Raw genomic sequence first — 25,426 nt, forward strand, 5'->3', positions numbered from 1 at the left:
TTTTTATTAATATAGATAATTTCCAAAATCGTATTTTGGTTGATTAATAATATTAAAATATATTAGAATTATTAGCATTAGATTTATTTTTCTTTTTTAAATATTTCCTAATGATGTATAACAGAGCAAGACATTTTTACAGTATTTCCTATAATATTTTTTCTTGTGAAGCAGGTCTTATTTGATTTATTTTGGCTTGAATAAAAGCAGTTTTAAATTTCTTAAAACCATTTAATTAGCCTTCGTAGGCAATATTTTTGAACTGTTTATAGAATATGTTATATAATGACGTGTCTAATTACCCTAATTAACCTAGGTAAGCCTTTAAATAGCACTTTAAGCACTGCATACTAGCACCTTGACATATATCTAGTAAAATATTATTTACTGTCATCATGGCAAAGATTAAAAAAAATCATTATTAAAAATGAGTTACTAAAACTATTATGCTTAGAAATATTTTGAAAAAAAAAATCTTTCCGTTAAACAGAAATTGGGGGAAATATAGAGGGGGATAATAATTCAGGAGGGCTAATAACTGTAGATATCCAAGTCCTAAATCCTAAAAAAGTTTTTCCTCCTTTTTATATTCATATATGCAACCCTACACATCTTGTTTGCATTATGACAAATAAACAATTCCAGTTTTCATTACTGGCTGAAATTTTCCCTGCAACAGTAGCCTAATCCTGGCAGTGATGACAGAGTTTTTAAATGGTGCTTATTTGCACAGAGAGTGAATCGTAAATGTAAACAAACAGTAGGCTCTGCTCGGCTTGAGTAAATGACTTCTCCACGGTTAATGCAATGTGTGAAATTACCTGAATGCTGAAGATGCATGCTATCCTGATGGCACAGCGGATTCCCTCCAGACACAGAGAGGCCACTTCAGTGTCATCACAGTCCTGCAGACCCACACTGAAAGCAGCCAGAAAGGGCGTCCAGGCCAGCTGGAAGAGATCAAGATAATATGTGATGAATATATGCCTCCAAATACTATTTATTTATGTGCATGCGCAGAATTATGATACTTGCTTGTAAAAAAAAAAAAAAAAACGATAAATTGTTGGTTTTGAAGTCTCTTCTCCTCATCAAAGCTGCATTTGTTTGATGGAAAATACAATAAAATAGCAATCTAGAGAAATTTTGCTATATATTTAAAATGGTTTTTAATTTTTATGACTGTTAATTTATTACAATGATTTCAAAGCTAAATTTACACTTGTTTTATATGCAATTATATTATGCGGATTTGCTGTTTGGTTATGATCAATTATTATCGGAACTCAGTAATTAACATGTTTTTTTCCTGCTACTGTGAAAACTGACACATTCAACCTTTTAGAAATCCTTGTTAAAAGGGAAGATCAAAATAACAGCATTTATTTAAAAAAAATAACACACAAAACAATACGTATTTAACAAAATAAATGCCTTTACATTTGATTGGTGCGTTTCCTTCACTTTCTAAAAAAGAATAGATATTTCTTGAGCAGAATGATTTCTAAAGGATCATTTGACACAGAAGTCTGGAGTAGTGATGCTAAAAATTTCCAGAAATCGCATCTATAGATTAGTTTAAGCCTCATTCAATAAGGAAACGGTTATTTTAAATTGCAGTAATATTGCACAATCTTATCATTTTACTGTATTCTTGCTCAATTAAAAGCTGCCTTGATAGCCAGAATCAACTTCTTTTAAAAACCTTTAAAAATCTTACTGATGAAGAGAATACCTTAAACATTGGTCTGACATGCTCTAGATGTGTGGCGCTGGTGAAGGGGGCTTGAACGTGGCTCACGGCCTCCATCAGAGCCTTTGCTGTTTTTGCCATCTGCTCCATCTCAACATTATACAGCAGCCTCCTCTGCTTCTCACTCGCCACACCTGATCCAGAGAAAGCAGCAGAAAAACTAAAATCAACACCAAATAGCAGTGTTCACCTTATACCTCTATTAAAGTCAGGTGACTTGATTAATAACATTTTTTTTTGCCCAGCACTAATTATTACTATTATTACTCTAACTATAATAGAAAACTAATACTAGAACTGTCCCAAATTGCTTACTAATGCACTATTCCAAGTCATTTTACAGTATAAATACTGATGCATTTACACAAAAATTAAAAAAAGAATGTGCACTTTATATACCAGGATGGTGTATTATTCAACCAATCAAAATAAGTGATTATTTATCACCAACATAGCAGTAAGAGAGGAGCTATCAGGTACTAAGCCTGGGTTACTTTATTTATTTTGGATAATGCAAGCAAAATTCTCCAAAGAATGCGGTTGTTGATTATTTGGGAGCTTGGTCATTTATTTGACCAATTTGGCAACTGTTAAAAGGTGACAGGCAAACGGTTTAATTTTCTGGTTAGTAAAAACATTTTTGCTCCATCTGGGATGACACTAAAGTCATATACTACATCAGTGGTGCCTAAACTAAGTCCTGGAGGGCTGGTATCCTGCTGTTTAGTTCCAACTTCCTGCAAAACATCTCCCTGGAAGTTTCTAGGATACATAGATAGAGCTCGATTAGCTGGTTAAGGCGACTGTAATGTCAAGTTCAGACTGCATGATTTAGCCCAGATTTTGACTCTCCGACAGGTTTTGAGAAATCGCAGACAAATGGCTGAAATCCCAAGCAAATTGGTGCTCGTTCATGTGAGTAACAAACACAGTGTGAATTATCAAAAAGGCGATCTGAGAATCACAGATGAGTCGCTGACACCCATGAGATATTTGGCATGAGATATTTGGCATTGCCTGTCGGCAATTCAAATCATGCCGTGTGAAATGTGTTCTCATTGAAAATAACCTACAGCCCATGTAAGAGCCACATCAACAAGTACAGGTATCTGCAGGCCAGCAAGAGGTTGAAGAGAAGTTAAAATCACTATTTAAACCCAAGAATTCCCCTCAAAACCCAGGTGAGCAAAATAAGTACATTTTCCACCCCACTAAGGCTTTTTTCTTATTATGCAGTAAATAAAAATATATATACTGCGTGACCCCACAGTGTTACCATGTCACTTCTCGCATGTGTTTTGGTTGTGAGATGTAGTTTGTGGACCAAGACAAGCTGTCTGTAATTCTACTATTATAAAGTCATGCAGTGTGAAACTCCTTGCAACAGAACACTACCACAGATAGTCATGCAGTGTGAAAACATGACTACTTTGATAATCGTGCAGTCTGAACTTGCCATAATTGGAGTTGGAACTAAACTTTGCAGGACACCGGCCCTTCAGGACCCAGTTTGGGCACCCCTGCACTTCATGGTTGAGTGGTATTTTCGCAACTTATGAAAATACTGAAATGGCAAAAATGACCGGGGAGAATTAAACCAAATTTGGCTTAAATTGTAATTGTTTATTTATTTATTTTTATAACAAATATTGACTGAAAACTATTGTACAAATAATTGCAGACCTACTTTAATAATTATTTCCAATTGCTAGAATATTTTATGATAAATCCTAATAATTATACAGTTAAATACAATTTTTTTTCCCGGTAATAATTAAATAAATAGTAAGTGGGACAATCCACAGTCCCCAGTCATTTTTTATAATAATTACTTTTAAAGGATTGCCTGACCCCAGCAAGCAAATAGCATTTTTCCAATCATAGCTTTTGTAGGAGACTACTTGATCATACTATTGTCTGCTACTGTCTCCAAGTTTGACGGTTTATATTCTGAATACTCACTTTGCTTATTTGATTTGAGAGTTAACTCCTTTGTCTCCTTCATGGAGATTTTCTTCCCTGCGATTTCATCATAAATGGCTGAGAGATACTCCTCCGGTAAATCTTTACTGTCATTGATACCTCGATTCATCTTGATGTATTGCTCTTTCGTCATTTTATTCTTCACCTGTGCCAAGATAAAGGAAACAACAGATCAGAACCGCTCTTCCTCTTGTTTTCTGTTGCGTCTCAGAAACATCCATCACCCTAGAGTTAGCTTACATATCAAGACAGAACGCCCAACAGCCCTTTCCAGCACTGACATTCGCATTAAAATTCATAGACTCGAGAATAAAAGAAAACGAATTCCGCATTCGCCTAAAATTCCAGTGATCAATCAGTGTGTTGTGTACTAACCTGTGGACTGTGCAGATCGGTAGTCAACATGATGATTGAATACGCAAGAACGTATGCGGTGTCAGCGCTGGCGAACAGTGTTTGCCTAAGGAGACAAGGGAGACAAGTTTAGTGTTTATAGCATAATTAGCAACTTAGGCTAATCTGTCGCAAACGTCAAACTCACCCTTGGTTGCATTCTAAATATCTAGCAGCAAATTTCTCCATCAGTCGATCAATTTTCTGGGCTTCGCCGGGCAGACGGAAACCCTCCAGGAACATGCGCAGCGCTGGCACGAAGTCTTTGCCCTGGAAGTCCATTTGGTCGACGTAGGCATACATGACCTCTTTATTGATGCGGTCGTTGTCTCCTAGAAACTCTCCTACCTGGATCTGAAAGAAAACAGCCAATGAGTCCCGTATTGATTGCGTAGGTAGTGAAATGAATAGCAGAAAAAGTCTTTCGTAACTCGAAATCCAGACAGAGGATGTATTGGATGTAGATCTGCTAAAGTATTCCTAGCACATCTCGAGTCATTCAGGCTGAGGGTTGTTCTGCTGAAGTGCCCTAATTTTAGGGCAGATATAAGGAGCTCACTTTACCCATAACTGCTGGATTCTTTTGAGGCCCGATGAAAGAGCAAATGAGTTGCCGATTCATCATGCTGAAGGATCAAATCATCTCTAAGTGGAAGTTTGGCAACACTTTTTTGCTTTGTTTGTCAGAAATGCTACGGAAAAGCCCTGCAGCTGCATACACAGAGTTTTATTATAGTTTATTTACTGCTGTGATGCACACTTATCTAACTATCTTTGCCCCCAGTACTTAGGAAAAACAAAGCAAATGAATACAGTCAACAATGGTCTTACAGAGTCAAGTCTCTCCTCTTGATGTAAAAATTGGGCAATATCTTCAGGCGTTGTTCCCAGCATGCCTTGCTCCTGCAGGTACTGAATGCCCCTCTTTGGTTTTTTGTTGAACCTGTGCATTTTGGTAAATAGAACATCAGCATAAGGTGATAAACTAGTACATTCAGATGTGTACACACAAAAACAGCACAGATAGAAATAACACAAACATTGACAGCCTTTCATAATCTTTATTTGATTTCCTCTGATGTGCAAAAGTTGCAGGAGTTCAGAAAGTTATTTTCTAGAGAGAAAGGAACTATGTATATCTTATAATCACATTTTATCAGAAATTAGTTTCTACTTGAATTCATTTGACATTGGTCAACTACTTGCTCAAAACATTACAAAATTTGATTTAGCCAATGGAAATTAGTGAATGTTACTGTGTTCCTGCAGGTCCAATGTTCAGCAGAGTTTAGCTCCAAATTTCTCTAACAAACCTGTTAGGAAATGACCTGTTTTACTGAGCATCAGCATGCAATTTTAGTATTCCAATTGCAAGTGGTGAGCTAGAATGTATTAACATTTTATTTATTAATTTATTTTGCCTTGCATTAAACATCAAGAAAAATGTGTCTTTTGTGACCCACTTCTTTTCAAGTTGTCCCTCATAATACTCTACATCACTTTTACAGGAGCACTTAGTGCATCACATGAATACTACTGAATAAAAAGCCACAAAACAGGTGGCTTATGACTACACAGAATGTGAATGAAATTGATGTGTTGTATCCAAATTGGTCCTCTTTTCACAATATATCCCATATTGACCACATTGACAATCCGTAAGGTTGGGGATAAGGTAATTAAAATAGGATTACAAAACAGCACCCTATAAATGGCCTTGCCTTTTGTTATTTTCCCACATCTGTGAGTAGGTAGAGAGCAGGTGGTCTTTTGTGACCTCTTGAACACTTTAGAGATTACAAGCCTTTACACTATGAAATTGGTCAAACGATTTAGACTGTTTACTCTGTTTATCATTTTTTAGTTTATTTACTTGTGGTCAGATTAATAAAAACACGTCTTAATACCAGGTAAAAAAAGGACTTCTGTCAGAAGTTGAGTTTTTTTTTTTTTAAATTGGTGTTGGATCAAAATTTCCATGCCAATACCCCTTTTCTACCAGCATCGAGTACCAGTTCAGAGCCAGTGTTCTTGCTAGTTCAGAGCTGGTTCTTTTGACAAGCCTTCCAAGAATGTCATTGTTTTTCCACCAGCTAGAGTCACTGCAGAGCCAGGTCTGACATCACTGCATACCTCTCATCTTTTCCAGCAACACAAATGCTCAAGTGCCAAATACAGATGTGGGATCAATGATTATGTCGTTTTTAATTTTAATAATTTAGCAAATCTATATCAGCATTGAAACACAGGCAATTCAATGTGTTCATGCAGTGTGGTGTAGTATGTATAAACTGAGATTACAAGTTATAATAATGTTTTTATGCAGTCTGCCGCAATTAGTATAGACAGAAGCTAGAAACAACCATTACTATTTCAAATATGGCATTCAAAACAAGGTTATAATAGTTTTGGATGTTTCATTAGTTTGAGTTTTTATTTTGTTTTGACTTCGTTTTCAAATTCTGATTTAAGTCCTCGGTTTACCAGCGCTGCAGTTGTTCAAGTTTAGTTCAATCACAGCAGGCTGTCATGTACAGTAAAGCTTGTGTTTGGTTCACTGATTCACAAACACACAGTATTATCGGCTCATAGCTTGTCAAATCTGTTCTCGGTGTACTGTTCTAGTAACTGAATAACTTAGTATATATTGGTTTATTTCGAGTCAGAAGGGGGTATCAGGTATGTTAAAAAGTGAGTAGCTTGTGAATTAGCGCTTACTGGAGGCCCAAATTGTTTCAAATAATTCAGTTTGATTGGGTAAATTAGTTCAACTGGTTTACTTGGAAGATAAGGATTACTAATACAAAAATAAAACCCAATATCGGGCACAAATGTATTGAATTAATACTTGAAGTATTAAGTGTCTGCTCGGGTCGCTGTTTTTGTAGTGGAAGCAACAGCAAGGATGACTAAAGGAAAACCAGCTTGTTGTGGCGAATGGCAGCAGGATTGTAGACTCTAAAGTGCCGTACAGGTCAAACAGAACCTTGGGTCGAACAGCATTTACTTCTAAAAGTCAAACAGCAGGCTTATGCATTAAATACTTTTACAAAGACAAAAACAAAGGACTTTTTGTTATAATTTTAGTTAGTTTCAGTTAGATTGGTATGTGCACAATACAGTTTCGGTTAGTTCAGTTAAAGAAAATGCTTTTCAATTCTAGTTTTGTTTTTTCATTCATTTTCGTTAATTACAATAAACTTGGTTCAAAACAGTGTCAAAACAACAACAAAACAGTGTCATTGGTCACTGTAACTCTGGACTCTGATGCAGGCACAAAAGACAAGTTTTGATGCTACTTAAAAACCCCTTCTAGCTCAGAGCCGGTGCTTTGGGGATCAAAAGACAAAAAAACGATTTGGAACTAGACTCTGGAACATCTTTGGTGGAAAAGGGCTAATAGTGGCCCTCAAGGAGCAACACTAGACTAGACACTAGACACTCTTTCAATTTCAATACAAATATATACTAGATTTTATCAACATCTTGTATAATGCAGAGACTGATTTGATGTTTTGTGGTTTCAACTTGGTGGCTTACAGGTCAATGCCTTGCTCTATGATCTCCTTCTGTTGTTTGAGGACCTCAAACTGCTCCGGGTTGTCTGTTCCGGACATCTGTGTGCTGTAGCTCCCAATGCCTGATGATGCAGTGGAGTCCAAAGAGTTAATGCTGCCGTAACGGTTGATCGTTTCTGGATGCTTCGACTCATTGCTCTCCTGCTCTGAAGGCTTTTCTTGGCCTGATTGAAAAAGAGGGGAATGAAATTCAGATGAGGGTTTAGAGAAAGCAGAAGAAGTGTGGAGCCTGTTTTGTGAAACAGCCTAGAGAGTAGAGACAGCATGATTCATTGAAAATCCTGTTTGGCTCAAATGTGAGTTGGTGTATTGAGCCTTTTCTCTGGCTCTGCTTCCTATATGAGTTTCCCAATACAACACTTCTCTAATAAAGTCTTTGGTCTCTGCTGACTCGTATCACAAAAAACAGCACGATGGGGACAGGAGTAAGAGCAGCATGACCTGTATACACCAAGTAACAGATCTGAAGTTGGTGCAAAGCAAAACAAATAGGCGGTCGGGTATGTGGAAGCCATGGTTGCAGTTTGCAGGATCTAATTGCACACTGGAAACACTGTAAAAGATTTAGTGGGTAGCTATCACTGTAACATGAGCTGTCGGGTCACTTCTTTATCTCTTACAGTTTCTTCCCTTGGAAAGATTAGAGAAACAAGCTGAGAGACTTGCCCTTTCTTCTTAAACTCAAAACAAAATGTAGTTTACCTGTTTGACATCCAAAAGCTAATAGGGCCACAACACAAACGACTATTAATAGGCCACTATCTAGTCTACACAGCCCAAGCTAATGCAATCAATTCTAATGTCACTACAAGCTGCCATTACCTGCTCTCCCTTTTGATGTGCGTCCATTAAGGGAAAAGAACAAAGATTTATTGGCCAACATGATGACAATTCAAGAACCTGAAAGCCTTGATTAGTGACCTAAAAAACCCCAATGCACTTAAAGAATCACCCACATGAGTTTCCTATGATCTGATTGGATGATTAGGACTTAAAGGTCTTTAATTTTATGTAAGTGTAGCTATTTGGCCTAGATGAAAGCAAACAGTATTGCTTTGTCATTATAAACATTTTCCAATTTAATGTCATGGCTCCTAAAAAAAAAAAAAAAAAAAAAAAAACAGATTTTGAGATTTTAGGAGGTTTAGGGAATCACTACATGGTAAAGTGGATGAAAGGTTTATCAAATCAAATGTAAAAAATGGCCTAAAAGTAAAGCTGACTGCAGCCAAGGAGACTGTAAAGTGAATTTTAAGCGGTTGCTAGAGATTTATCAATATTATTAAAGTATTATTATGTGATACCAAGACACTTTTAGGTGGATTCTAGGGTGCTAAATGGTTATTCTAAGAGGTTGCTAGACATTGCTGTGCAGTTCAAAGAGGGTTTTAGGTGGTTTCTACGGTATTGCTAGGTGGTTGTTAAAGTTTTCTCAAAGGTTGTCTGTGCCTTCCTGTGTGATTCCAAGACAAATTGTGGTGGTTTCGTAGGACATTGCTAAATGGTGCCAATAGTGTTTTGGATGGTGGTTGCTAGGTGTTTGATAGCAGCCTGAGTGGTTGGGCATTGTTATGTGGTTCAGAAAGTTTCAATGAAGGGTGGTTCCTAGGGAGTTGCTAGTTGAAATTGAGCACTTCAGGCGTTTGATGCCCTTTACATGAGATTCGTGCGACTAGCTCGTAGGGCTGCTCGATTATGGGAAAAATCATAATCACGATTAATTTGGTCATAATTGTAATCACGATTATTTAAAACAATTGACAGTTGAAGTCAAAATTATTCGTCCTCCTGTCAATTTATTTTTATATATAAATATTTCCCAAATGATGTTTAACAGTTTTTTTTTTTTTTTTTTACAGTATTTCCTATAATATTTTTTTTCTTCTGGAGAAAGACTTATTTGTTTTATTTCAGCTAAAATAAAAGCAGGTTTGAATATTTTGAAACCTATTTTAATAGCTCGATATTATTAGCCACTTTAAGCAATATATATGTTAGATTGTGTGCAGAAGAAACTACTATTATACAATGAGTTGTCTATTTACCCAAATTAAGCCTTTGAATGTCACTTTAAGCTAAATACTAGTCTCTTGAAGAAAATATAATGTACTGTCATCATAGCAAAGATAAAAGAAATCAGTTACTAGAAATGAATTATTAAATCTGTTATGTTTAAACTGTGCTTTAAGCATCTTTAGTTTTTTTATTTTATTTTTGATTATTAAGAAAAACAGTCGGCAGCAGCAGGAATATTGCATGCTGTCACTTTAAGAATAGTGCAGCTCTGATATGGTTTCTCTTTCACGTGTCTTTTGATTCTCAATTTGTTAGTTTATTACACAAATGAGGGTTAATATGAATAATCACTAAACATCGCGCTCTGACACAAATGTGCATGTATTTGACCATTAAAGCGCTCACATTAAGATCGCGTTAGATGAGTGTGTGCTCTGCTGTCTGAGGCTAAGCGCGGCTTGCGCGCAAACACACAAACGCTACCTGTCCGAGGCTAAGCATGGCGCGCACATACACAACAGCACGTGCTCTTTTGTGCTTTTAAAATCATGAATGATGCGCATCCCGTGCTGCAAAAGTTACATTACACCACATGCTTTTAGTCATTTTCACCTGGAACTGAGCTTTAGAGAGGCAAAGAGTTTTCACACGTGTACAACTGGAAAGGGGGCGGTATGTGATGGAATAATAGTTTATTTCGATTAATGGTTTTTCATAATCGTTAAAAGACAAAATCGAAATCGGATTTTCGATTAATAGCTCGAGTTGAAAAATCTGATTACTGGCGGACATTACCCCTGCATTAACTAATCAGAAGCTTGTTCTACTAGGGGTGTGATTATGACTTATTGACTGTAGTTGGTGTCCTTAGGGGAAACCCCTGCGCAGACATGAGACAACAGCTCAACAAACTGAGACTAATTCAGTTGGTTGTACTGCTGAAAGGGACCATCATCCAGGGACAGCTTCCGAAGGAGTTGATAAACTGACAAAGCTAGGCGCACCTCTGAAGAATCTAATGGACCCAGACAGGGCGCCAAACAAATCTATGGTGTTTTTCAATCTTCTTAAAGCACATAATAAACAGCTACTCTCTCAATAAAATCCATGTCAGCCAGTTAGCAACAAAAATGACGACACAAGGCAGACAGAAGCCCTATCCCATGACGTGAAGCCGTGTCTATGATGAAGTAAATTTCTGGTGTTCATGAAACTCAAAATGTTTAAGTGTCTATTAACACATGAATAGCGAGATCTATTCGCACAAGCCACATCTGTAAACGTCCAATTCGGTTGTTTTTAAGAACTTCATTTGTCATTCAAAAAAAACTCTGGTTTTTGATTGGGTGATAACTGAAAGACTTTGGTTGGCTTGAGGCAACACAGAAACTTGCCTTTTGGCCATTAGAGCCTCTCCTTCACCGACCAAATAAAGCCAAGCTTGATTAGACCAAAATTCCCCTAGCTCTAAACAGTCAGTCTCCAGCCTGACACATGTTGGTAGCTCATATGAGAAGCTCAGTTTTACATTGTTCAGGGAGCCTGCTGACTGCCTCCCTGTTGTCAGGCCATGCCTCGGTGATGAATAACAGCCTCAGGGCCATTTGATTAAGATGAAAGGGCTGCGTAGCCATCACAGCGAATAGCATTTCCTGCCTCTCTTTGAGGCACAGGAGTCCTAGCGAGCTGTCCTCAAAAGCAACTGTTTATCCATTTGGTTCTGCACAAGTCAGAATCCTCTGGAAAGCAGCATAAATGCACTCTGAGGAGACTCATTTAGAAAAACCAGGGCCGTAACATGGAGTATTCAATGTAACTGCTGGGATCTAAAACATATCAGGATACAGAGAGGCTAAACAAGGTATTATACCAGATGAGAAGCTAGTATTGATACTTTTATCAACAGAGGCTGGCGGACTGCCTTACCAAGACTTGTCTGGGAATTAGGGTTGACGTATTGGTCTTTGCTCCACTCCACCATACACTTGAGAATGGACACCAGACACTCCAATCCTTTCTTTCTTAAAGTCAGCTCCTAAGAGAAATAAAACAGATTATTTAGCTAATTAAACCGTTGCTAATCAGTTGTAGCAGTCCACATAAGCTTACAGAGCCATTTTTGTGTGCCTACCTGAAGTGGGGTTGTACCCAGTTCATGACCTCCTCGTCCTTGTGCAATCTTTGAGAGGTCATTCACCAGCCTCTCGAAAATATTAGCAGCATTCAGGTCACAATCATAATTAACATAGATATCTACTACACTCTGTGCATCTGCGGGGGTAGAAATAAAAAAGTGCTATATCAAACGGCATGAGGAGGCTCAACATATGGTAATAAATGGTTATAAAAGTTTACAAAACAATGTAATAATTTTGAAATTCATGATCACAATATGTAATATCAGATGACCGAAAGCGATTCATTCGTTTAAAATATTAATGTCCAGAGACTGTTGTCTACACAGTGATTTTTATATCAAATTCACTTTAATGTGTGATATAACTAAAAAGGGGTCATAAACAAATTCAAGGGGTCATTTCTTAATTCAAGTGATTAGTGTCTAGGACCCAAAAACAGTATTTCATCCGTCACAACTTTAGTGTATTGAACACAATTGAAACAATGTTATTTTGTCATTTATTTGTTATACAGGGTATTCTGGGCCTGTAGTTCTGTCAGCTTAATTTTTTTTGTTTAATTTTAGTTTAAACTGGTTCTGTTTTACAAGATTTTGTCAATTACATGACTAAGCTTTCTTATCTAGTTTTATTCAAATGTAGCTCACATTTTTGTTGTGCTGCATAATGGTTAAATGGATTAGACTGATTGTTTTATGCAAAAAATGGTGTATTTTTTATATTTATTTAGAACTACTGCACTTTTACCTATAAGCACATTTCTAAAAAAAAAAAAAAAAAAATGAAAATGTCACATGCATGATTTATTTTGCTTCATCCTGTTTCCTTATTTATCATAGATTAATATTAAGGGTATAAATTACCATACTATTTACATAATAAAACTGATGAATAAATAAATTCTCAAAATCGAAAACTTAATTCCTTATATCATTTAAAAAAAATCAAACTGCAATATTCTTTTTTTCTGTTAAAACAAAAAAATAAACATAGTTAACTGCTTGCCAGACTAAAAAGATGGTCACACTTAACTATACGGTTTCATAAGTAGATTTTAGTTATTGTATTTACTAACATTTAATAAGCATGAACAGTAATAGTGCAACATTTATTAATCATAGTTCAACATTTACTAGTGCATATTAAAATCCAAAGCTGTGCTTGTTTACATTAGTTAACGCACATTGACTTTACATGAACTAACAATGAATGGCTTTATTTTAATTAACTAATGTTTACAATATGTAAATATGCTGTAATAATAATATTGTTCATTGTTTTTTTATGTTAGTAAATACATTAACTAATAATACTTTAATGCAAAGTGTTACTGCAAAGATTAAGTAAAACAATGACCAAAAATACTCCAAACACAAACAAAACACTTGATTGTTAAAAAAACGGCTCCTTTTGTTTTACAGAAAAGGCATTTCAATAGTTTTTAATACGTTTTAGCCATATTTTGTAATACAGCATGTTGATATAGTCTCAAATAACATTTAATGAAACTGCATTTAATGGAAATGCAGGCTGTTGAATATATCCTGCCAAAGATTTCATTAATAAAATGGATACTACTTTGAAAATGAGAAGAGAAAAGAAGGGCCTTCCATACCAGCACATATTCTAGTGAGGGTTTGAATGACCATCCACTTGTGGTCATATGAGCTTGTGGACGTTTCCAGAATATACAGAAAAATCTCTTTGAAAAACACCTAAGGACAAAAAAAAGACAGAATCCCAAGTCAGTAACAAAACAATACCACTACTGCTGCAACAGTGTGGCCAAGATCTGTAACAAAATAAGACATTCAAACACATAGTTTACTCAAATATAAAACATTTACTCACTATTTACCCTTCACTTGTTCCAAACCTTTAAGAGTTTCTTTCTTCTGTTGAACACAAAAGAAGATATTTTGAATAAAGCAGAAACTATTGACTTCCACAGTAGAAAAACCATTACTATGGAAGTCAATAGTTATTCTTTTTTTCACCTTTCTTCAAAATATCTTCTTTTGTGTTCAACAAAATTAAAGTTACAGTATGTTTACATTGTTCAGGTCTTGACGCCCAATTCCGATTTGTTGACTATATCAAATTTTTTTGCCAGTCTGTTTACAGGGTTTTTTTTAAAATTGTGACACCTATACGATTCATGGCTTTTACACTTGCCATACATTTTACGTTGTTGCCCATGAATAAAGGTGGGTTCTAGCATTTTCGCCACACTAGCCATGATGGAAGAAATTGTCTTACTTTTAGCTCTGCCAAATATACAAAGTTCGCCCAACTTTAAAATAATTTTGAGGAGGAGGAAGAGGGAAAGGGCCGTCATCACAGCTCACGCCTATTGTTTATATATGGTGTCCTCTAGCATTCAGAGGAATTTGTGGGCAAGAGAGAGATCTCAGGTCTGGTGGGAGCAAATTGTGGTGGGGTTTAAAGAGAAGTGGGTCAGAAATTTTAGGACAAGCAAAACAACATTTGATATGCTGTGTCCACATACCACTTTCCCCCTCCATGTTTCCTCTGTTGTTGTTGTTGTTTACTGCGTTGGCATCTCCACAAATGCTCTTCCTTCTATACGATTAAACCGCGGAGAAGTACCACATTGTTGCAAGTTTAATGATGTACAAAACGTAACACCTCAATAAATCAGATCTGCCTGTTTACAGGATAGCTGCATTGTCACATATCTGGTTTATATCAGAGTTATTTCCACATACTGTATGAAGGAGGCCCGAAACCGATCTCTGTATATCCAAATGCATGCGTTTACACGGTCATAAAACAGATCCGATCTGTGTCACATATGAGCAAAAGAATCGGAATGTGGTCGCATGTAACTGGCAGTGTTAACGGGGCCTAAAAAACTCAAACAGGAACAAGTAAAGTCTGAGTAAATGATGACAGAATCTTCAGTTTTGGATGAACTGTCCCTTTAACTGCACAACACTGCAAACAATAAATCCTAACACACTCATCTAGAATGAGACATACACACAAACAGACATCGAGACAGAGGCAGAATAATAAGCTTTCATTTTAAAGCACGGCTCAGATAAATTCAGCCTGTCAGCCAGACGCTCTGCAGACTGATGCTATCAGAGCAAGACACGTTATGATTCAGGGGGGAACAGAGTTCAGGCACCTCGATTTGCATCTTGAGATGTGTCTTGAAGTTGGACAGGAGGGTGAGGAAGATGGACAGAGACAGCTCGAACACCTCGGGGACGGAGGAGACGCCGTTTTTAGACAGCGCTACGCACAGGTACTGCTTGATGGCGTTGATGAACATCTCGTTGGTCTTGAAGATGGGTCCAGCGTTCTGCAGAATGGACAGGAGGAGCTGCAGAGAGAGGACCTTGGACCGCAGCTCATGGGATCTGGAGAGAGATGAGTCAATCAAATCAGATGGATTTTTGCTTAGGTGATTATTCAAAACATACATTAGGTTTCTAACTCATGAGTGTTCAAACAAATATCGAAAAATCTAATGCAAGCATAAATATTACCATATAAAGCTTTTAAACAATATAAATTATTATGCTTTTATAAATGTTCACTTTCAGATTAAATCATTTCACATGGTACTATGGTTCATTAATATGTAGAGCAAAAAACAAACAAAAGAAACTCCCAGTAGTGTGCTAGATATGGAGAGGCTAAAAATATTAATTAAAAGTACAAATTAAAAAAAGAAAAATTCTTCTTGAAAATGGTAATATCTCTTTAAAAATATTTATAAAACATCTTTGAAAATATATGTCTCAAAGCATTTGGAAAGTTTAATTCCATTATTAAAACCTACACTTTTTTTAAAACCTTTTTATGCATATCTTCCAGATCAAAATAGATTCAAAATGCATTTGGGTAATTTTTTTTTTCCATGCACTGATGGCAGTTCTTATCTCATTTGTTCGATTATAAGACTGCAAATAAGAACACAAAAGTGTTCAAACTAAATAAAAAAAATACTGTTGATTCTTCAAGAAACAAAATCAGAATTACTGAGTAGTGCTGGCTTTTACGAAGAACTATTTAAATTTGTTTTTCCAAAAAACAAACAAAAAACTCAAGTTGATATTAAATAAAAAAACAAACAAAAAAACAAACAAAAAAAAACAAACATACAACACATATATGCAACATATATTACACCCCATATAAGACAACATGAAATAACAGAGTATTTTATTCAGCTCCCAAAATTAACAAAGGGACCCCAGCAGGCACACGATGTCATAAGATATTATTAATATTAGGTTAGATTTAGGTCGGGATGTCAGTTGACCAAAATTAAGTGTCTAGCCACGGTCTAAAGGCTGATTTATACTTCTGTGCCAAGCACACGTGACCGGCGCAGCCTTTGCACAATCGCACACCTCAAAAAAGAAAAAAAAATGTAACTACATGTCGTAATGATGCATTGCACCAGCTCTGTGATTGGTCAGCTTGGTAGCTGTGCCGAGTGTGGGTGGTGCTGAAAGCCACGAGCCCAACGGAGCAAGTATTTACAAGTCTCTAGACCTGTGAAGCAGCTCCATATGTTTTGTGTTTAACTTATAATGAAAATTTACACATCTGCCGGTTATTGCCTCGGAATGAGCGAGTTTTTAGCTACTTGTACGTTAAGGTAGCGTTCAGAAAAAAACAAAACACGCGCAAAAAAACTCGACAGAGAGGAAACTAAGGCCGTACTCACACTAGGTACAGTTGCCTCGAACCGGGCCAAAGCACGCTTGTCCCCCCTCCCGTCTCCCCCGACGGCCCGCGCTCACACCATATCGGGCCTCGGCACGCTTAAGTCATCGCTGCTGCGCTGTTCAGAAGCGCTCTCTATGGCAAGCCTTTTTAGCATTTAAATCTTTGTTCTGACTCCATAAATATATTTAGAGATATCTCTAATTATATTTTGACTAGTCATAATTATAATTCGACTAGTCAGAATAACAATTAGAGATATCTGCAATTACAATTGTACTAGTACGAAATCTGATTGGAGATATCTGCAAATATGACTAGTCATATTCCTCCATTGACTTCCATTGAAAAATATTTGCAGATATCTCTAAATGAGTTTTGACTAGTCACAATTGTAATTAGAGATATCTCTAACTGAGTTTTTACTAGTCATAATACATTTGGAGATGTCTTTAATTATTTAGAGATATTTACAAATATGTTTGAAGATATCTCTAATTAATTTACTAATAGTCGAATTACAGTTGTAGATATCTTGAATTAGATTTTTGACGAGTCAAAACTCAGTTAGAGATATCTGCAAATATTTTTCAATGGAAGTCAATGGAGGAATATGACTAGTCATACTATATTTGCAGATATCTCCAACCTGATTTCATACTAGTACAATTGTAATTGCAGATATCTCTAATTGTCATTCTGACTAGTCGAATTATAATTATGACTAGTCAAAATATAATTAGAGATATCTCTAAATATATTTATGGATAGTCAGAACAAGGTTTAAATGCTAAAACGGCTTGCCATACGCTCTCACTCAGTAGCACAGTGGAGATTTCTCTAGTTATATCGTTTCAGTCGTTTGATATGCCGTCAAATATTTCGCCAAACAGTCCTTAGGGATGCGGGGACACGCAGTCAGATATTTCGCCGAACAGATCCGCCACTTTTGGCGCTCATAAACAATCATAAAGCTCTCGTGCTGCAGGAATGAGGAGGTCTGCTGAAGGCGCGCAGCTGTCATGCTGTGAGGAGTTTGCGTCTTTAATAAACTACGGCAGTTTGCGTTCACTGAACAGTAAGAATGATTAATAAATCCATATCAAACAGTCCCTTAAAAGTCACGTCTCGCTTTCGGTTTCGGGCTTTGGCGCGTTTCGCACTCACATACAAGCGTACCGCGCCAAAGCCCAAGTGTACCGCGCTCAGGCACACCTCTTCCAACCGGGCCAGGGCCGGCCAAGTGAACCGTGCTTGAGCGCGATTCAGCGCACTCGCACTTCTCAAACGATCCGGGAAACGGGCCTGGGCACGGTACGGATGGCATAGTGTGAGTAGGCCCTAACATAACCTACTGCCAGCTAGCATTTTGTAAGTGTTATTGCAGAATAACACAGACAGCATGCAAAAGTATACATGCACGGCTATGTGTAAGGCAGGCGCTGTGAGCGATCGCTCAATGCACAAGTATAAACCAGTCTTAAGGACAACGTTGTTTTGATGTCCAATAATAACAATGTCAAATTATATTGATATGTGGTTGATTTTAGCTTGTGTTGTAAATTGACCACAATCCAATGTCGAGTCAACATATTAAACCAACTGATGTCAAATACTGACATTTATTCAACAGGTATAGCAACCCAAACCCAACGTCAAACAGACATCATATTGATAACATCCACACAACATCAAGATGTAACATAATTAGACGTTAATATTTTGTTGTATTTAGGTTGCGTTGGAAAGTAACCAAAATCTAACATTTGTCCAACGTTGGACACTGTCGTTGGTCTGACATTAGGTTGATTCTGGTGTCAACCCGATTTTCATTTCCACCCAAAATGCAATATCCCACGACATTGGGGAACAATGTCAATCTGACACCATGTTGACGTCCTGTACCTGCATGGACTGCTTTTGGATACTTCAATAAAACTACTTAATAATAACTACCAATAATAAACCCATGGGATTTTTTCAGTCCATGATTTTTTATTACCAAAACAACCACAAGCTCACTTCAAAAAGTGCTCTGCTCCTCAAAAGAGCACACGATTTAAAGCATCAAACATGACCCACCACCTTTTTTTACAATAACAACAGAGCTGCTACCCCCAGTGCGCAGCACTATAAATAACTGATTCTAAGCCCAGCCAGATGTAAATCAAGAGGGGTCAACAGGTCCTGGTCCATTTGACAAAGAGTGATCAATAGCACTGAAAACCAGCTTCCTGCATCACTGCCCTGAAGACACACCAGGATGAATGGCTCTCTTTCTCTTCAAATGATGGGGACGAACATCTCTCTTGGCCTCTGACAGCTCTATTCACCTGCTAAAGGACAATGCCTGATGCTGTCAATACTCTTGCTCGAAAAATATCTCTAATGTCGGATTAGCAGAAGAGCAAATAGGGAAAAAATGCATTAAACTATAATGCAACTTGGCTAAAGATGTGACTTTTTGGCACAGCATTTGGTACAACAAATAAACAATTCCTTTTGTCTAAAGTCAGATGTTTAATTTAGAATGACAGGCTTACTTGGGATCAGGCGGTCCATCCGAAAGAGGCTTCATGGAGAGTTTGCAGAGGGAACGAAACACCAGGAAGGCATCTTTCTGGAGAATGTGAGAAAACTTTGCGCCTGGTGCTTGACCAGAGGTGGCTACCGATTCCTAAGGAAGAAATGATCATGTTGTGACAATCAAACTTAACTGCCGGAACGTTCGTTATCATCTGGCGCACATAACATTCAACAACCATAAAAAAGGAGCATAAAATTGGTCTATTAAGCAGATACAGGAGCCACAAATAAAGCTGGAAAGTAAAAAAATATATATGATATGTGAAAATCTTTGTGCTTATTAGCAAAATAGTTTTTACAATCAAATTGAACACTTTTTTTTTGCAATCAATGTACTGTATGCTCACACAGACCAAATTTATAATGTATTTAAATGCTCAAGACAGGTTGCATTCAATTTAAATACACACTTACTGGCCACTTTATTAGGTACACCTTACTAGTACCGGGTTGGATTCCCTTTTGCCTTCAGAACTGCCTTAATCCTTCGTGGCATAGATTCAACAAGGTAATGGTCTATATTGACATGAAAGCATCATACAGTGATGTGAATCTCCTGTTCCACCACTTCCCAAAGGTGCTCTATTGGATTCTGAGATCTGGTGATTGTGGAGGCCAATTGAGTACAGTGAACTCATTGTCATCTTCAAGAAACCAGTTTGAGATGACTCGCACTTTATGACATGACACGTTATCCTGCTGGAAGTAGCCGTCAGAAGATGAATACACTGTGGTCATACAGAAATGGACATGGTCAGCAACAACACTCAGGTAGGCTGTGGTGTTGACACGCTGATCAATTGGTACTAATGGGGCCAAAGTGTGCCAAGAAAATATCCCACACACCATTAGACCAACACCAGCCTGAACAGTTGATACAGGGCAGGATGAATCCATGCTTTTATGTTGTTGATGCCAAATTCTGACCCTACCATCTTAATGTCACAGCAGAAATCGAGACTCATCAGACCAGGCATTGTTTTTCCAATCTTCTATTGTCTAATTTTGTTGGCCTGTGCAAATTGTAGCCTCAGTTTCCTGTTTTTAGCTGACAGGAGTGGCACCCGATGTGGTCTCCTGCTGCTGTAGTCCATCAGCCTTAAGGTTCGAGGTGTTGTGCATTCAGAGATGCTCTTCTGTATACTTTTGCTGTAACAAATGGTTATTTCGAGTTACTATTGCCTTTCTATCAGCTTAAACTAGTCTGACCATTCTCTACTGAGTTCTAGCATCAACAAGGCATTTGCACTTGCACCACAGAACTGCCACTCACTGGATATTTTCTCATTTTATGACCATTCTCTGTAAACCCTAGAGAAGGTTGTGCGTGATAATTCCAGTAGATCAAAAGTTTCTGAAATACTCAAACCAGCCCATCTGGCACCAACAACCATGGCACGTTCAAAGTCACTTAAATCACCTTTCGTCCCCATTCTGATGCTCAGTTTGAACTGCAGCAGATCGTCTTGACGACGTCTACATGCCTAAATGCATTGAGTTGCTGCCATGTTGATTAGAAATTTGCGTTAACGAGAAGTTGGACAGGTGTACCTAATACATTGGCCAGTAAGTGTATAATAACAACATCTGTCAATTAGAGGTTGGTTGACAAATGAGTTTGCAGATACAATACTAATGTATTCAAAGATATATATTAAATTACAAATATTAATGCTTAGTTTACATATAATTGGACTCATATTATAAAAAGTGTTTATGTTTTACTATGTCCAGGGTTAAAAGAGAGAAAAAAATCTTATTTGTAAAAGCATTTATGATGTACTACTTTCTCAAAAAACTATAATGGGAAACTTTTATTCATAACCAAGCCTGAAATACACTTTATTACCCAAAGCTTCAATGAAAAAAAGAAAACATGCAAGAAAACAAACAAATTGAATGGATAACATGGAACTTTTAATTATAAACAAGCCTGAAGTTGCTTTTCTACTTCAAGGGGAAAAAAAACAAACAGATTGTTGGCATATTGTGAGACTTTTAATTAGAAGCAAGACTACCATGCACCAGAACTACTATTTCTAAAACTATTTTTTCTTCACTGGTCCAAGAGAGAAAAGAAAAGAGAAAAAAAAACACAGATTTTAGGCATAATGTCTGTCTTTTAATTATAAACAAGCCTACAATACACTGTGACTCTTATTTCCAAAAGCAATTTATTACTACTACAAAAAAAGTATACAAAATTGTTTGCTATGATACAGTCAATAAAAATGACACAAGTAAATAAAAACTGCATTTTATTGTTTGTGAACAACTAAAGGGGTCATGATGTGGATTTTTAACATTATTTTAATATGGTCCTTGAGGTTCACTTATAATGCTTATAAAAGTTTTCCATGCTTAAAATAAATATGAATGCAAAAACAATTATTATTTTTATTCTCATTCCGCCCCCTTTGCTGAAAAAGATAAATAAATGTGGGGCAGATATTTTAATGCTTGTCTGTTGATTGTCAAAAATCAAAAAAAAAAATCAACGCCTTCTCACTATTGTGGCAAAACACTAAGGACTCTATCATACACCCGACACAATGCAGCGAGACGCAATTGTTGTTTGCTAGTTTCAGCTTGGTGCAAGAGTCATTTTGACGTTTGTCTTGCGTTTACATTAATTTTACATTTGAATAGCCAAAATTACAAGTTTCAGTCTTAGTTACACGCAATTTTTTTCCAATAAAAAGTAATTTTTTAATCAACTGACAGCACTAATATATATATATATATATATATATATATATATATATATATATATATATATATATATATATATATATATATATATATATATATATATATATATATATGTTTTTTAGATTTGCCCACCTGTCAGGTTTTAGACCATATGAGGCATAGTATGTGTATTTGGATATAACTCAGTTGTTTGACCACACTTCGTTATTACTGTTCATTTATTCGATTGCTGGAAATTACAACTGAATTTAGAAATAGTTTTGAAACAATCTTTGCGCTTAACAAACAAAATTAATTATTTATAGGCTAATGGATGTCTGTGCATACAACACGTTTCCCTATCCACGAGAGTGAAAGCGAAAGTAAACAATGAGGAGGCTCATCTCTCATTCTCGTGCTGTAGGTGCTCCGTTTAATCTTTTTCTCGCTATTGAAGCATTCAGTTTTTTCACTTACAAAGTCCGTCATGTAAATAGCAAGTGAGCTATGGCGCGACGCAACTGAATATGAAATATGAAAATAAGCTAAACCCTTTTAAACCATGTGCCACGGTGCAGAGCGGATTTTTCTGTCCTTATATTAGCAAAAGTGGATTCTGAAACTCCCTTAATGCGTTTGCGCCCATTGCTTTGCACTTTGCGCATGGAACGTCAAAATAGAGTCCTAAGTTTCTCGCTGATAAACCGACATTAATAAAGTGAGCGATTGCTCCATATTTTAAATTTCTGTGCAGAGAGGTCATGTTTTGGTCTTCCCTTGGTGTCATCCTATCACGTGATGCGATTTCACAGGTCAGAGTTCACAAAGCATGAGCGTTCTAATGTATTGACATGCAAAACGTGTGGCATGAGCTTTCGAGTTCAGTCTGTTGTATTCACATGTGTATCAATGGAAGTCATTGGGGCGGAAAGTGCAGTGTGACTATGGCTTTATACGTCAGCATCAAAATATCCTGCCCTTGGTTGTGTTTATAAGATGCAAAGCAATCTGAGCTCATGCTTCATTTGTAAAACAAAATGTGTTATTTTTTCATGTATCTTACTTTGATTATATACAGTTTCTCAGCTAACATGAAAATGACTGCCCTATTTTCTTCTTCCTCTGAAAAACCTTCAAGAGACTCTGATTGGTCAGCTAACAAAGTGTGCTGTGATTCGTGAATTGGATCCACGTCACCAGGTAAAGTATCATGCCCCTTACAAGCACACGCTTCTGCGGTGTGTAAATACTGTAGGTCAGAGTAGTTGTTAGCCATATCAGTTTGAGGCTGAATCAGACAGAAAATGAAGAGGACACAGCTGAACCTCACAACTGCTTTCTAAAATAAAGTCTTTCACATATATTTAGAATAAGCATGTGAAAGCAATATGAAACGTTCACATCTTTTGCAAGTTATTTGAGCAGTATAACACAGGGAAAGTGTCCGCATAGAGAGACACTGCATCATTGATTGTGGCCATTTACAGGAATTTGACAGACAAATATGAACTTGTAGCTAATTTGTTAAAGGCACCAAACAGCATTTGCTGTTGTTTACGTCCTTGCTATAACATACTGTTAACACTAGAAACTGTGCATGTGATGGATCAAATTTTGCAAATAAAAATACTCAGGGGTTGTGGCTCACAATCCACAGCTTTTCTATTATAATTGGAGCTGCTCGTCCTTTGAGGAGTTTTTAGCCGAATCCAGCACTAAACTAAAAAAGATTCTGGAAGCTGTCCTTTGTCAAATGCTAGCTATATATATATATATATATATATATATATATATATATATATATATATATATATATATATATATATATATATATATATATATATATATCTCATGTTATTCGGATGGCCAAATAAAGAAACAGAACAAACTCTGTGGAAATAGCAGCATTTGGATGGCATTTTAGCTTTCTCTGCAATAACAACATTACAGCATCTCTGGCCACGCCCCTTAGCTGCACTAGGTATATGTGCGTGGTAAATGCATTTGACATAAAGCCTTTGTGATCTAACTAACCCGGATGTATTTTTTTGCAGTCCCCAAACATTGTTGGCAGTAGGCTTTGCTAAGCTAACTCTGTAAAAGCCAATGTCTCCCTTTGCATTGAACTTTAAGCGTCTTACATTCAGATATGTTGTTTATATCCACACAGCTACATTACACATCAACTAAAGTTTAAAATATGATATCTTAGTGGACCACCCCTTTAACACCGCTGTGCGTTCACATATTAGCAGGAAATGGAGGTTTTTTAAAGTACCGAACTTGATACTTTTGACAAGACTAACCTCAGGATAAGTATTTGACGACAGATGAATTTGTCATTATTTTATTATTTTATTTTAAAAAATATATATATATTTTATTATTATTATATTATTTTATTCAAAATTGTATTATTTTGTCGAATTTTACAGTGCGATGAAAGGAATGTTTTGTTAATAATGAGGAGGATGCTTTAAATATTGAAACTTGTAGAAGGTTTTAATGAACAATGACATTTTTTATGTCACATCAGATTTTTTATGTCATGATATATTTAAAGGCAGAAGTGTAAGCCGGTACCTGAGTGTCATTAGAAGAGACAGACAGCCTGTCGTCGGGCAGGGATGGGGTGAAGCTTGCGGAGATGGGAGTGCCAGGGATGCCGTTAGCGTGAACATTTTCGTTGTCGCTGCCCAAGCCTCCCTCCTCTTCCAGAGAGTTTGGACTGACCTCCGCAGACTCAGCCTCACCCTCATGGCTTGCCTTCATTTCTGTAACATACATGTTTCCTTAAAGGGACAGTGAACTCAAAATTAGTATTCTTTTGTTTTGTTTACTATTACTAAAATGTACTATTACTGAAAAACGACATACTACATAGGAATAAATTGCAGTTTAATTTAGTTTAAAACACAAAAGCATCGATTTAAATTAAAATATCACAATATTTATTATATGTAAAATACACTTTTACAAAACGTCATTTTTTAAAATCCAGCCTTGGTTATAAAATGACAGCAGTGTTATTTTGTTTTGTTTACTATTACTAAAATGTACTATTACCGAAAAACGACATACTACATAGTAATAAATTGCAGTTTAATTTAGTTTAAAACACAAAAGCATCGATTTAAATTAAAATATCACAATATTAATTATATGTAAAATACACTTTTACAAGACGTCATTTTTTAAAATCCAGCCTTGGTTATAAAATGACAGCAGTGTTATTTAATATCATTAAGAAACTACGGTAGATACAATTATTTTGAATAATTATTATAGAATTAGTTCTATTCTATTTTACATTTTCATTTAAGTTTTTTGTTGTAATTCTGTTTTGTAATTGATAATTTTGTTAAATAATTAGTTTTAATTTAATTAGCACTTTAGATTTGTATTTTCCCTTTCCATTTTGGTTATTAAATTTTTAATTCTATTATTTTAAAATGTTTTTTTTTATTATTAATCTTTAATTTTTCTTGTTTAGTACGGAGACCGAGAAGAGACTCGATGGTAGGGAAAAAATGAGTGGAAGAAAAAACTATGGGTGACAGGTAAATATATTTTTTAAAGTT

General features: G+C 36.3%; 1 protein-coding gene across 5 annotated transcripts in view; it reads right to left on the reverse strand.

Moving 5' to 3' along the window:
* Nucleotides 1-25,426, reverse strand: part of arfgef1 (ARF guanine nucleotide exchange factor 1) — a 131,025-nt gene that overhangs the window by 39,920 nt on the left and 65,679 nt on the right. For 3 of the 5 annotated variants that reach the window (XR_015524894.1, XM_087309444.1, XM_087309442.1), the window contains 13 exons: nucleotides 24,429-24,637; nucleotides 19,112-19,245; nucleotides 15,016-15,250; nucleotides 13,477-13,576; nucleotides 11,855-11,994; nucleotides 11,650-11,758; nucleotides 7,670-7,871; nucleotides 4,961-5,072; nucleotides 4,278-4,483; nucleotides 4,112-4,196; nucleotides 3,716-3,881; nucleotides 1,736-1,887; nucleotides 822-950 (listed from right to left, as the gene is read on the reverse strand). Coding sequence is in view for 4 of the 5 variants with exons in the window: in XM_087309444.1 (XP_087165570.1) it covers nucleotides 822-950; nucleotides 1,736-1,887; nucleotides 3,716-3,881; nucleotides 4,112-4,196; nucleotides 4,278-4,483; nucleotides 4,961-5,072; nucleotides 7,670-7,871; nucleotides 11,650-11,758; nucleotides 11,855-11,994; nucleotides 13,477-13,576; nucleotides 15,016-15,250; nucleotides 19,112-19,245; nucleotides 24,429-24,637 (1,979 nt within the window). In the remaining variant the exon portion in view is untranslated. The remainder of the gene's footprint in view (nucleotides 1-821; nucleotides 951-1,735; nucleotides 1,888-3,715; nucleotides 3,882-4,111; nucleotides 4,197-4,277; nucleotides 4,484-4,960; nucleotides 5,073-7,669; nucleotides 7,872-11,649; nucleotides 11,759-11,854; nucleotides 11,995-13,476; nucleotides 13,577-15,015; nucleotides 15,251-19,111; nucleotides 19,246-24,428; nucleotides 24,638-25,426) is intronic. The other 2 variants (XM_087309445.1, XM_087309443.1) reach the window with 1 other exon arrangement.

This window comes from Danio rerio, chromosome 24, assembly GCF_052040795.2.
Source record: "Danio rerio strain M-AB ecotype USA chromosome 24, GRCz13ab, whole genome shotgun sequence".
Classification (NCBI taxonomy): Eukaryota; Metazoa; Chordata; class Actinopteri; order Cypriniformes; family Danionidae; genus Danio; species Danio rerio.